We start from the raw sequence: 12960 nt of genomic DNA, 5'->3' as shown, positions 1-12960 counted from the left end.
TTTGAAACTTCTTCTGCTTGGCTACTAATACATTTTTTTCAAGCTTGCGGCAACGCTGATCACGATGTGTGTTTGTGGCGAGATGTTAACTTCATGTTTTTCATAGTGGACGTGATGTTAACTCCTCTGCTCTGTTCCGGGTCGCCATGTTGTTCATAGTGGTCGTGATGTTAACTTCTCTGCTCTGGTCCGGGTTGTAATATTACGTCCGCCGAAGAAAAATAAATTTGTATGTGGTGCGTCTTCTGTATACTGTTTATTCTGTGCTCCTACCCATTCGTATTTTTAGTGCCTCTTCTTTTGTGAATTACGAGCAATTGAAAAGTGCAGTAAAAATTATTTCAACCCGTCATAAAATAAATGCTTGTTGAAATTTATTTTACTTGGGCAATTTATTATTTGCTATGAATTACAGAAACTTTATGCCGCCTCAAGATGGCTCGTGATTTTCGTGAGAAGAGTTTTCGCGTAGAACTTGAACTGTATTATTGATGCTATTTACTACTGAAGCAGGTCTGTCGAGCTTCATTAAGTGGTTGGTATCCTAAATAGCTCCTTGGACGTTGATGACGCTGTCAACAACATCGAGACAGAATCCATCAGTAAATCCCTGAAGAGAGATGGCATTCACGGAACCTTTACCTACAGTTGATTACTCTGCTCTTGAGTCTAGCACAGGGATTATACGCTGCTCATTTCCTTTTGTTTATTTAATATTCATTATTTTTTTTAATGTAGCATATTCTATGTGTAAATCCAATTTTAAAATTTTATGCAAATTCAAAAAAAAATCTCAACCAAAATAAAAATATTTTTAGAAAAATTTCGGATATGCAGTTTTGTAGCCCATTCATTTTTTAACCGACTTCATAAAAAGGAGAAGGTTATCAGTTCGTCGGAATATATATTTTTTATTTTTATTTTTTATGTATGTTACCGCATAACTTTGGACCACGTTAGCCGGTTTCTATAATTCCTTTTATTCAAGGAAGGGTGATCCCTCCGAGGTGGTCCCATTTGGTTTGGATACGATCATTGGATCATGAAGGCATTAACGGTGCTGTTAAATTTTTATATGAGAATTGAAGTCGGTTTTGTTTTTTGCTTAAAAATTATTTGTTTTATTTCTTTAGAACATTTTTTATTCTGGCGTTCAGTTCAGCAGAAATTGCATTTTACTAATTAACAACCTGACTAGGCAAACTTTACTTTAACATGCTTCCAGTTAGAAACTTCAACTTATCGTTGTACCCATAAGAAATTTCTAAATATGCTCGTACATACATAAATATGTGCAGATTGTACTTAGAAGTACTGCAAGCTGGAGATGCACATACATAAATTTCTAGGCATTTATCGGCCTTCAACAGGCACGCAACAAAAAAAAAGTGGTTTTCTAGTTTTTTCTTCTTTAGTTTGCAAATCATCAACTACCAACTAAATTAGAAAAGGCAGCCATTCAGGTGCCAAGCTATTCAAGCATATTTTTTTGACTGCATTCAATGTCTAACTTTGTTCTGAAACATGTACAGTGGGAACTGGATATGTTGAATTAAATGGGTATTTATTTTTTCCATCTTGAATAAGTAACATAGATAAGTTAAAGCCTGTTAAATATTTGAAATAGGATATGTCCGAGGAAAAAACTTTTGCTATAGTTTATTTGAACGTACAATAGAATAATAATAATAATAATAATAGTAATAATAATAGAATGGCGCTTGCACAATGCCAGAGATACCGCTATTAGAAGAAACTGTTTTATGTTTTATTTTTTGATGTTGGTTGGAAATTGGGCTTGAACCCAGGCCCTGCGGAGCGGAAGCGCGCACTGCTTTCCTATTACACCACAGCGGCTGCCACAACACTTGGCGATAAATTCGCTCGTACGTTCGCAAGTCGGATTTAATCCCCCTCCAAATCGAACTTATAAACAACTAAAAGAAGGTGAGTTGCATAAATTAAAATAATTTTTAGCTATTACATTTGAAATAAAACTTTTGCTCAGCCTTATCATGAATTTTCATTGCGTGTGAACTCGTTCATATTTCGACCATAGACTTCAACTATTATGTTGAAGGAGGTCAGACTGCAACTGGGTATCCACATCGATTGTCAATAAAGTACAAAGCCGCAACAATGTCCTCAAGTCGCTAGCCGGCAGCACCTGGCGTAAATACAAAGAAACGTTGTTGGCAACGTATAAGGCAATTGGCCGACCGGTTCTGAACTATGCATAGCCTGTGTGGTCGCCGGGGACTAGTAGGACGCAGTGGATGAAGACCTGCAGACTTGCTAAAATATGGCACTCAGGACAGCGTCAGGATATCTTATGAAGTCGCCGCAACATCAGCTGCACGATGAGGCCCATATGCATCCTATTAAGGAGCATAACACAATGCTCTGCAAGCAGTTTCTAGTTGGGAGCTACAGACGTGGTCACCCAAATAGACAACTGCTTGCAGAAGAGCCCTCGCCAAGACACGTCAGAAGGCATCTCTACGAAATGACGGACGAAGTCCAGAGGTTCATCAAACAATGTCTGCATCGACAGGCCTTGAACGGCATTAACAGAGAGTCTGCCTCGGGAGACTCGGACCACAATAACCCAACTGCGCTCTGGTTACTGCAGCAGGTTGAGCTCATACCTGAGCAGAATAAATGAAAATGTGTTAAACGAATGCTCGGCGTCGGCAGAGACGCTTCATGACTCCAAGCATCTCTTCTCGAAGAAAAATAATGTGCCTTATCAAGCGCATCGGGGTGCAAGTATGTAGTTCAAGAGAGAATTTGTTTCATTTAGTTGAGAATTTGTTTTTCATATACATATGTACATATATACATACTTACGCTTTTCATAAGATATTTGTATCTCGTTTCTATTTTCGGTGTAAATTTTTCTAGAGCCGCCTGTAATTGCTGTTGGTAACGTGCGAGTATAATAGCTTTTTGGGCCTCCGGATCGACGGGAGGTAGGCCTTCGAGATACCTAAATCTTCTGTGAAAACAAATAACAACAAACAAAGTAAATTTCGTATCATTCACATGTGCATAAAGATATGTATAGTACTTATAAGTATATGTTCATACATTTTAAATTGAAGGTTATAAATGAACAACAAGTGCAGCTGTACACAAGTGTTGTCTGGCTATGCATATGATAAGCGTGGCAGAAAAGATACATACAAAAAAACTACACTTTTAAATGGACGCATAAAATCTTGTTAATTTATTTTAATGAGCCTTGACTTGCTAGTATGATGTTGTTCAGTGCTCAGCTTTTACATGACAGTTGCCTTTGGGTACCCGGGTGGCATATGCACTAACAAGCATTGCATTAATTAAGAGCTTAACCAAGGTAACGTTGCACATGCAACCTAGTGTAGCACTAAGCATAAACGCATAAGCAAATCTGCAAACACACAAACATATGTAAATGCATGCTATACAATCTACGCAATTGTGTTTATGTAGGTACTTGTATGTGGTGGATGCATCATTGCTGCGGGCCTAAGCTGCAAAACAAGTTATGCATGTGGCTTGCAACACATCTTTTCATAAGGTTTGCCGCACACAAATGGTTTGCGGCTATTTTATGCGGCCATTTTATTTTATTTTTTTTTTTTTTTTAACTAGGGTTTTCATACAATTTTCGTGCAGGCTTTGTTTGAGTTTTTACTTACTGACGCTCATAGTGCTTCATGCATTTCATATAGTCCTCGAAGGTGGGAAAATCTTTGGGGTGTAGTAGCATATCGTGGCGGTTACAAGGATGCTTCTTCGGCTATGCGGGTGGACATGGAATAATAGTAGAAAAAAAAAACATTGAATTAAAAAAGTTCACTTATACAGTTATGTAAAAAACAAGAAAAAGAAGAAGAAAACAATAACTTAACAGCAGCGTGGAAAGGCGAGTGCGTGACAGTCAGTGCTACCAACTTTCAACCTTTGTCTATTTTCTTAACTTTCTTTATTGTTCAGTTATTTGCACTTTTTTCTCTCGTTTTCCTTTCTTACTTTCCTTCTTCTTTTTGTTTTTTTTGCATGCCAACCGACTTATAACTTCAACACTTTCAAAGCAGCTATCTCCTGCTGCTGCCGCTTTGTTCTGTGTTTGCTTTACCTTTTGCTAACAGCAAATATTTGTACGTCTTCTCCCATTCACAACCCACCTGTTTTACACCGCGTTTCGTTTTCTTTTCGGTGCATACAACTCCTCCGGCTCCTCGCTCAATTGCACTGGACGTTTTCTTAGGTATTGCGCCTGCTTTAGTTGTTGTTGTTGTTTTTGCTGGCGCCATGGTAGCAGCATCACCTTCGGCCTGTCGTTTTAAGTTCTCTCTGGCACGTCGCAATGTTGGCTCTATTAATTTGTCTATAACTTTACCCATGCGTATTAGCTCGTTCCGGCATTCTGCAACGCGTGCCACATGCAACAAATTTATACATACATACATATACTTATATTTAGGTGTGTATTGGCATAGAAATTAAAAGGAATCAGACATACAAGTGTTTCTTTCAGCAGAAGTACATAGCTGCAGCAGTTGAAAAAGTTTCGCATGAAAAATGCAAAAGTATAAAAGTGTCTAAGTAGCTTTTGTGAGAGCACAAGCGAATAAAGGCATTTTACTACACCGTTTGCCAGCGAATTATGTAATTTATGTATTTTGTTTAGCAGCGCAATACTTTGCTTAATAGTTGGTTCTTTGTTTGGGTATTTTGTTGCATACCTTCAGGCGTGCGCAGCGCATAGTGATCGCCAGGTGTGAATATGAGTGACTTGCGTGGACGTTTTAAGGCCTCAATGCGTAGATGCCTTGCAGCAAGTGTGTGTAGGCTGCCTGTAAGGTACACATTTTTTTCTTCAGAAACTTAAGCCTACATATCTACTATATTTATTACCTATAGCATCTGAGGGACTGCCATGCATTTTGCTCAATTCGTTCGTATACAGTTGACTTTTGGTGCGCATATCGGGGTAGAAAATGCGTACACGCCGAGCGCAATAAATCTGAAGTAATTCGCTGGTAACGCGATATACCATCTCTTCACTGGGTTCCACTGTAATAGATAATAGATGTTTTAGATAATTGAAAGCAGGTAATTAAGTTATGCTAGCGATCATCTGTGGACATGTGTATCAAGTTCGGCGATTTTTTCTGTAAAAAGCTAAATTATCGAATTCGTCTTTAATTTTTGTTGTTGTGATTTTCAGATTTAATAAATTTAAGCTGTTACGTGCCGCTCAAACATTTAAGAGAAAATAATCAAACTTAGAATAAAAAAATATAAATAAAAATTAAATGAAATAGAAAAAAAATCGAATAATCACAATTTTTGTTTCATAAAAAGCTTAAAAAAAAACCAGTTCAGTACGAGTTCCAAAGATCAGCAGAGGGGGCTATTGCCACTTCGTAGGACATCGCCAGGTTAAAAAATACAGTTGAAAGCATTGATTTGGGATAGATTAAGACTCAGTACTGTCCCTTTTCAAGCTAGTTTGGCGCTAGTTCTATACTAGTTGGATTTGCTGCAGGGTAGGTACAAAAATTCATTTCTACACACACCAGCGTCAGCATCAAAAATCGAAGCCTACTATTTGGCTGATCGAGCAATGTTAAATATGTATGCTGTTTGTACTGAGCAGCGTTGCTGTTTTCACTCCGATCGGAATGTTTCACTCCCTTTTTAAGCCGAACACTACGCCACTCCTCTTAAAAAAAAACTTCGTTTTTTAGATTACCAGAATTAAATATTTATGAAATGAATATGAATGACCATATTCAACGTTTGTAGGTAACCTATTTGCAGAAAAAAAATGTAATTTGCAATGTATACAAAGGTGAAAAATTCTTAGCCAATGTTGTCGGATTATAAAAAGGCAATGATATGGCCATAGAAAAAGAAAATAAACCTTCTCCCATATAAAAAAATTTCACCCATTCTTTCTACATAAGGAGAAAAATGCGTAGAACCGTCAGGGACGGCTTCTGTTAAGAAATTTTTTTTTTGCTATATTTTTTTGTGATGTTGCTTTGACCAGCGCTTGAGCCCAGGCCCTGAGGAGTGGTAGTGAGAACTGCTAACTATGTATTACACCACAGCGGCCGCCCTTTACATATTATTATACTAAAATTGAATGGGCTATAAAAAGTTTAAAGTTTTGATGAAAATTCGTCGAACTTTCCTTAATTATGTATAGAGTTTGAAACATTGATTTAAGTATATAGCTTTTTTTATAGCATGAAACATATTTTTGTAAAAAATAACAAAAAATGTTTCGCTTGTTAATATTTAAAAAAGAATAGCTGCACGCAGATACATATATATATGTATGCAGTCAGGTGTATGTTTATAATACACATGAGTTCGACGTAGTTTGGCTAACGTTTTTACCTTGACACTACGAAAAACCCAAAAACCCTCCACTTTTTGGCTCATTTCACTCCGCTCGAAAATTATAAAACGGCAACGCTGCTACAGAGACAAGAAATAATCCAAACAGTTTGACAGCCCATGAATGTGCATTGAATAAATGAAGAAGCCGCAAGTGTAGATGAACTCTTGTTACATACATAGGTACATACTCTGCACTTCGACTGCATTTTTGCATTCACCCAGCTTGCTACGATCGATGCGGTCCTCAGTGGTTGATTGAATGTTCTCGGTTTTGGTTGATCGGTTTCGCGTTCGGTAAAAGTGCATCAAAAATATGTGAGTGTAAATTAAAACTAAAATAAATTAAATTTCTCAAGTGGAATCTTTTGTGATAAAATAAAATAAAATCATTTGTCAAAAGAAACAAATGTGTGCCGCTAAGTGCAAAGTGTTTTTAAAAATAAAAGGCATTTGAAAAGTTAGTAGTGAAGAAAGGAGCTGAGTTCGATTGCTAATCATCGTTGCGCTTTCAATATATATCGTTCGTAAATCGATTTTAAATAACACATGCACCTACTGGAAAAAGTTTCTATGCATCGATTTTTTACAATATTCATATTTTTCATTAAAAAAATTTCGGTAATTTTTTATAAAAATATATATTTTTTCTATAAAACAAACCACTAAATTATAGGTTTCAAATTTAGTCTAAAATTTAGAAAAATTTGCAAACATTTTTGTCTAAATTTTGCATTTCCTTCCATATAAAAATTCTTTCGCACACTATATCGATGAAAATGCGTGAGCGTCAGCAAAAAAAAAACAAAAAGATAGAAAAGGAACTGTCGCTTTTAGCAGCTTCAAAGCAGCACATTATAATGCTAAAATTGGAAAGTTTTCTAAATTTCAGAAAAGTTTGAAAAGTATTGAAAAATTTTTTTATATAAAAAATATTTTGAATATAAAAAAAAACAAATTTCTGTACTGAAACTTTTTCTGATGGGTGTATGTACGAAAGTACATACATACATATACATATATGTATCAAGAATTATGTATGTAGTTATGTATTCCTCGCAATTTTAAAGGTAAGTAGTCCCCAGATATACAAACCTTATTTAATCTGTTTTATACCAGAGCTTAAGAAACAACACTATTTTATTTTAAACAATATAAGAACAAAAAAAATATTTTGCAAGATACTTACTATTTTCCCAGCATTTTGTAATCCACGGAAATTGATTGCAAGCTGAAATAAAAAAAACAATTGCTTTGAAAATACCTTTTAAATTCGATTTAAAAGTGGAAAAATGTTCGAAAATGTGGCATCATAATAAAAAAATTTATGCATAGAAAAATTATAGAAACTGTGTGTGTGTTTGGAATATGTATATATTTATGATGTATATGTATTTATGTTTTGAATATGTATAAATTATGAACTTTGGTTGACTAAGTTCATAGAATATCAAATATTAATACACTCCGAAAATTTCGGGACTCGAATATGCTATTTTTGATAAATTGTCTTAAAATTTGCACTTTGCCTATAGCATTGGGCTATTAAGTGTCGTCATCTTTGATTAAACGACCAACAAAGACGAACACAAAACGGTACGGCGGGCCATGAAGTTATAAACGGTAACGAGGGAATTGACAGACTAGCAAGATAAGTAGCAGGTACCCGACCAATATGTATTACTTTCCGTGCTATAGAACAACATACCATCAGCGAATATTTAAGACCACCAACCAATATTTAAACTCCATGAAATTTAGAAATCAATCACCCTCCAAAAGTCGAGCTGGTGACGATGGTGTTAGCTCAGACGACTCTTGTCGCTTCTGAAGTAAGTCGGAAAGTATCGCTAAAAGACGAACAACACATTTGAGACAGCTTCACACAATGCTCTCTCTGAAACTAGTGGATATCATAGAGGCTTTAGGACTAGACGGGGCCTTGTGATGAGTATTAAGGGCCTAAAAGACCTAAGGCTGCAGTGCACCTTCTCAGTTATTTCTACTACTACAGCTAAGATTACCTCAACAGAGTCACAAGTTTCATAATTATGTAATTATTATCAGAGCTGATGAAAAACGTTTGCCATGCCTCGCAATTACTTTCACACTGATTCGGCAATGCAAGTCGCTAATACAGTTGGAGCGATTATGTATGTATGTACATATGTATATTCACAATGTGCTAGTTTACAGTTGGGAATTTAAAAACATGCGTGATAAGCACTCGTCCACCCACATTCACTACTACAATGACTGTTCCTAATGCCGTTAGAATTTTAATTTTTGTGCTCAGAAATAGCAAAGACCAGTACGAGTGGCAATATAAAACTGTTCTTGTTATCGGTATGTGCCAGTCCCCTCCTAGTAATACAGTGGTGGTCGTTTAACTAGCAGCACTAGTAAGTATGTTCGTCGATATATTTTACTAAAAAAGTTGCGGGTTTTTACGGGAATTATAAACTTATTACATTATAAAACATTTACATTTAGGTGAGCGGGACCGATACCATCGTACAGTTTCATAAGTAAAAACACTATCAGCTGATTGCCAAAATATGCCTACAGCTGAGATCACCTGTTTTTTGGCATGTGCTCTTACCTTTTACAATTTCTTTCATTTCTATTACAATTTCATTTATTTCTATCACAATTTATTCAAAATACACTAACACACTGAACCAAAAACACCAATACAATAACCAAAAACACACCTACAGCCTGCCAAAAACACACCTACAGCCTGCCAGAAAAAACGGTAAGAAGAAGAGTTACTTTACTTATGGAACTGTACGATGACCGATACCTCCAAAAATCTCACTATTTTGATTTCGTTGATGATATCAAAAAAAATTTGCAGATTTTTTCTGGGATAATTTGTGGAAAACACATTTTTTTTTAAATAAATTTATTAAAAATCAATTTTTTAAGGTAAAGCATTATAATGAATTTTATAATTCCGATGAAAGAAAGTACCGATATTTTATTTTTTTTTTGTATGGAATAACCGAGGTAAATAAGAATATCACAGAGTATGGAAACCAGCAGTCAAAAAAATTTCGCCTAATCGGTATATTGTTTTTATTTGTATGGTCACCACTGTATGTGTGTGTGTGTTATATCTGCTCCGAAAAAAGCCACGCAAAGTTTTAAAAATTCCCAAAGGCCATTTCGGGCATATTTTTGGACATACCAAGGCTGCTGCTAATACCAAAAATAACTAGTAGTGAGTGCCTCGACGGGCACCATTATGGCCACTGGCAAGTTGAAATAACATTTTTATGTAAATGCCTTTATCGATTTGCATACACTGGGAGTAAAGTGAAAGTAATAGGCGCTTCATTTTGTTAAAATTCTTGTATACGCATATACATATGTATGCATGTATGTACATACATATAAATACCTCCACACCTTCACATCCCAAAGCAGCTTTTCATACACTCTCGCATGTATTTAATGCCATTTCCAATGCTTTGTGTGACCACATAAATTATTTAAAACTAAGTGCACAAAATATGCGCTGGAGAAAAGCCGAAAATTGAAAGCGAAAAATTTGTTAGAACTGCTGTTTTGTAGACAACGTAGCACAGCAGTAAATAGAAATTTTATGGCCCATGAATTTCTATGTAGTGTAGAAACTTAAGTACATATCTTTTTTTCTTTTTTTTCGCTTGTTTGCCGCATGGCATGCGAATGTGTGTTATCGCAACCGATAATTTTAATGTCTTCAATTCCGTAGAGATTGTGTCACATGTTGACTCAGTTGAAAACACTTTTTGTCATTTAATGTTTTGAACTAAAACCTTTTACGCTTATAAAAACTATTTAAAATTTAATGTGCAAATGTTATTGATACAATCCTTTTAATAGGGGGTTTTTATGGCTTTATTTGAAAGAAAAACAATTTGATGTTATTAGGGAAAGACGATTTCATTCAGAAGACCCATAGCTTCACATCCGCACGTTTGATGACCAACTAATGGCTCAACCAGCCACCGACGTAAAACCGTAGTCCGCGTCAGCTGACATGACCTAACTTATGGGATTCTCGTGGTAATGAAAACTCAGCACCGCATGAAGGAATTGGATTCAAGCTTAGGATGATAATGTCTTTAGCAGTGAATAATAGTTTTTCTTTCACGGCTTTTTCGAAAAGCTTTGAATATGTGGTGCGTTTAGATATGGGCCTGAAGTTTCCACCATCATTCTTATTACCCGATTGGAAAATCGAAGTAATAGAAGCAATCTTCCAAGGGTCAATAAAATCACCGGTCCTATAGCAATTCGCCCAATTTTGTAATAGAATTTTCGGTCGTCTCTTCAGGTTGTTTCGGTCGAAGCCGGATCAAACAAGGCATAATCGTGACCAACTAAAACAAACTTGTGTGCATAAATACTCTATTCTACCGACAGGTAGTGAACTTAAACTTTGATTTCTTGCAAGCACAATTTTTTTGTTGTTGTAAAAATATAAAAGGAGATTTTAGGAAATGCTGCAGGCGTGATCTATGGCCAAATACAAATTTCGGTCGTTCCATTGATTTGTTATACATACTGTCCTGCATTGGCCAGGCCCCATCGACATGCGTTCCATTCCTACTTTATTGCCTGCCTGGCTGCCGGTGCTAGCGTCCATGATTTAAGACTTTGGTCAGATATATAGTTCGTCTTTGTAACTCATTATTTAATCGACTTTTGTCGTTCAACCAAAATCGACCCGTGTAAATGGCAATTCAACCGTAAAACCGATTTTCCAGTCGACAGAAATCGATCCGTCTAAAGCTGCCTTAAGAGTTTTAAATCCTAGACAAAATTGCAATCTCTTTTCTCCCTACCGCTGCTGAAATTTCATACCTTTTCTTATTTATTAATTTAGGTTATCTGTAACACCACACTCATACCCACCGTTTTTATGGTTCATTCAAAAAATTAGTTTTCATAATTTTTGATTGCATAATAAGCAAAAAAATTGCAGCTAAAAAGCATCATTAAAACAACCGTCCCCTAGACGCTTACTCACCTCTCGCATTGAACGAATACTTGTGCTCCTTTTTGTCTTTAAGCATTTCGAATTTTTGTGGCATCACAATATCCTCGAGTTTCAACTCTTGAATACCTTCATCATCGCACTCCTCTAACTCCCATTTGAGGGGTTCCATTTGATATAAATGGAAATCCAATTCCTTATTGCAACGTCCCACAATTTGGTCGACTTGCATATGCGCTGCACATAAAAAATCAGAAAGTCATGCAAGCAGTGCTTTTGAATGTTTTCCCATTTACCTATCTTCTCTTCGATGTNAATAAAAAATCAGAAAGTCAAACAAGCAGTGCTTTTGAATGTTTTCCCATTTACCTATCTTCTCTTCGATGTACGCCTTTGCGGGATCTAGGGGCAAATCGTCGAATTTATATTTGAACGTATAGAAGGGGCAGTCGACAATGTTGCGCCGCACTGGTGTACTGGACACTTTCGNTACGCCTTTGCGGGATCTAGGGGCAAATCATCGAATTTATATTTGAACGTATAGAAGGGGCAGTCGACAATGTTGCGCCGCACTGGTGTACTGGACACTTTCGTTCTGCGTTTGCTTGCCTCGCCGCTTTTCACATTCGTAATGCGTTTTGGCTTGCGCGGCTGCTCGCAGTAAGGCCGCATCTCTGGTCGTATAACCTTCTTCATGGCGTAGGGTTGAACAACAACTAAATACAACTACAGTTCCACGAATATCCTTTACACCTCAACTAGCAATTGCGTTCAATTATGCAATTCGGTTCTACTATTCTGCCTGGTTTTTATTTTTTTTTTGCTTCGCTTTCCTTTCGTGTAAATGTAACAGATTTTCCGTTTATATGGCCCAGCGCCGGTGTTGTTCCTTTCGAATCTCTTTGATTGCACTGCAAATTTTTGCAGCTGTAAATATATTTTTATATTTGTCTTTATGCAGAGGCAAACAAATATTTTTTCAATATTTTTCTGTCATCGCTTTCGACAAATGAACCAGTCAGGAATGTGGCACGCAGAGAAAAATAAAATGAAGTAAAATGCCCACTGACAAACAGTGTAGAANGCACCTCAACTAGCAATTGCGTTCAATTATGCAATTCGGTTCTACTATTCTACCTGGTTTTTATTTTTTTTTTGCTTCGCTTTCCTTTCGTGTAAATGTTACAGATTTTCCGTTTATATGGCCCAGCGTCGATGTTGTTCCTTTCGAATCTCTTTGATTGCACTGCAAATTTTTGCAGCTGTAAATATATTTTTGTATTTATCTTTATGCAGAGGCAAACAAATATTTTTTCAATATTTTTCTGTCATCGCTTTCGACAAATGAACCAGTCAGGAATGTGGCAGGCAGAGAAAAATAAAATGAAGTAAAATGCCCACTGACAAACAGTGTAGAAAAATACAGAGAATAATTGAAAATATTTGAAAAGCATAAGCCCTGCCAGGTGATTTTGTTTATAAACAACAAGCAAAAAAAAGGCAACAGCGGGTGGTGCCAAGCAACGGTCGCGCACTTAGCCCGTTGAGCGGATCAGTACAGGTGGGTGCGG

The 12960-nt window shown here is 36.4% G+C and overlaps 1 protein-coding gene across 1 annotated transcript; it reads right to left on the bottom strand.

Moving 5' to 3' along the window:
- Positions 1-2850: 2850 nt before the first annotated feature.
- On the bottom strand, positions 2851-12085 carry LOC108367478 (uncharacterized; the record flags this gene model as incomplete). Its single annotated transcript, XM_017622094.1, has 9 exons — positions 11976-12085; positions 11759-11895; positions 11423-11626; positions 7589-7630; positions 4906-5064; positions 4734-4844; positions 4173-4414; positions 3684-3784; positions 2851-2998 (listed from the first exon to the last, which is right to left on the bottom strand). Coding segments are annotated over exons 1-9 (1254 nt in total), but the record flags the coding sequence as incomplete, so codon positions are not given.
- Between the last annotated feature and the right edge of the window lie 875 nt (positions 12086-12960).

The sequence above is a fragment of the Rhagoletis zephyria genome, unplaced genomic scaffold, assembly GCF_001687245.7.
Source record: "Rhagoletis zephyria isolate East Lansing unplaced genomic scaffold, Rhagoletis_zephyria_1.1 Rzeph_scaffold_02698, whole genome shotgun sequence".
Lineage (NCBI taxonomy): Eukaryota > Metazoa > Arthropoda > Insecta > Diptera > Tephritidae > Rhagoletis > Rhagoletis zephyria.
This window is presented reverse-complemented; position numbering and strand designations above follow the sequence as displayed.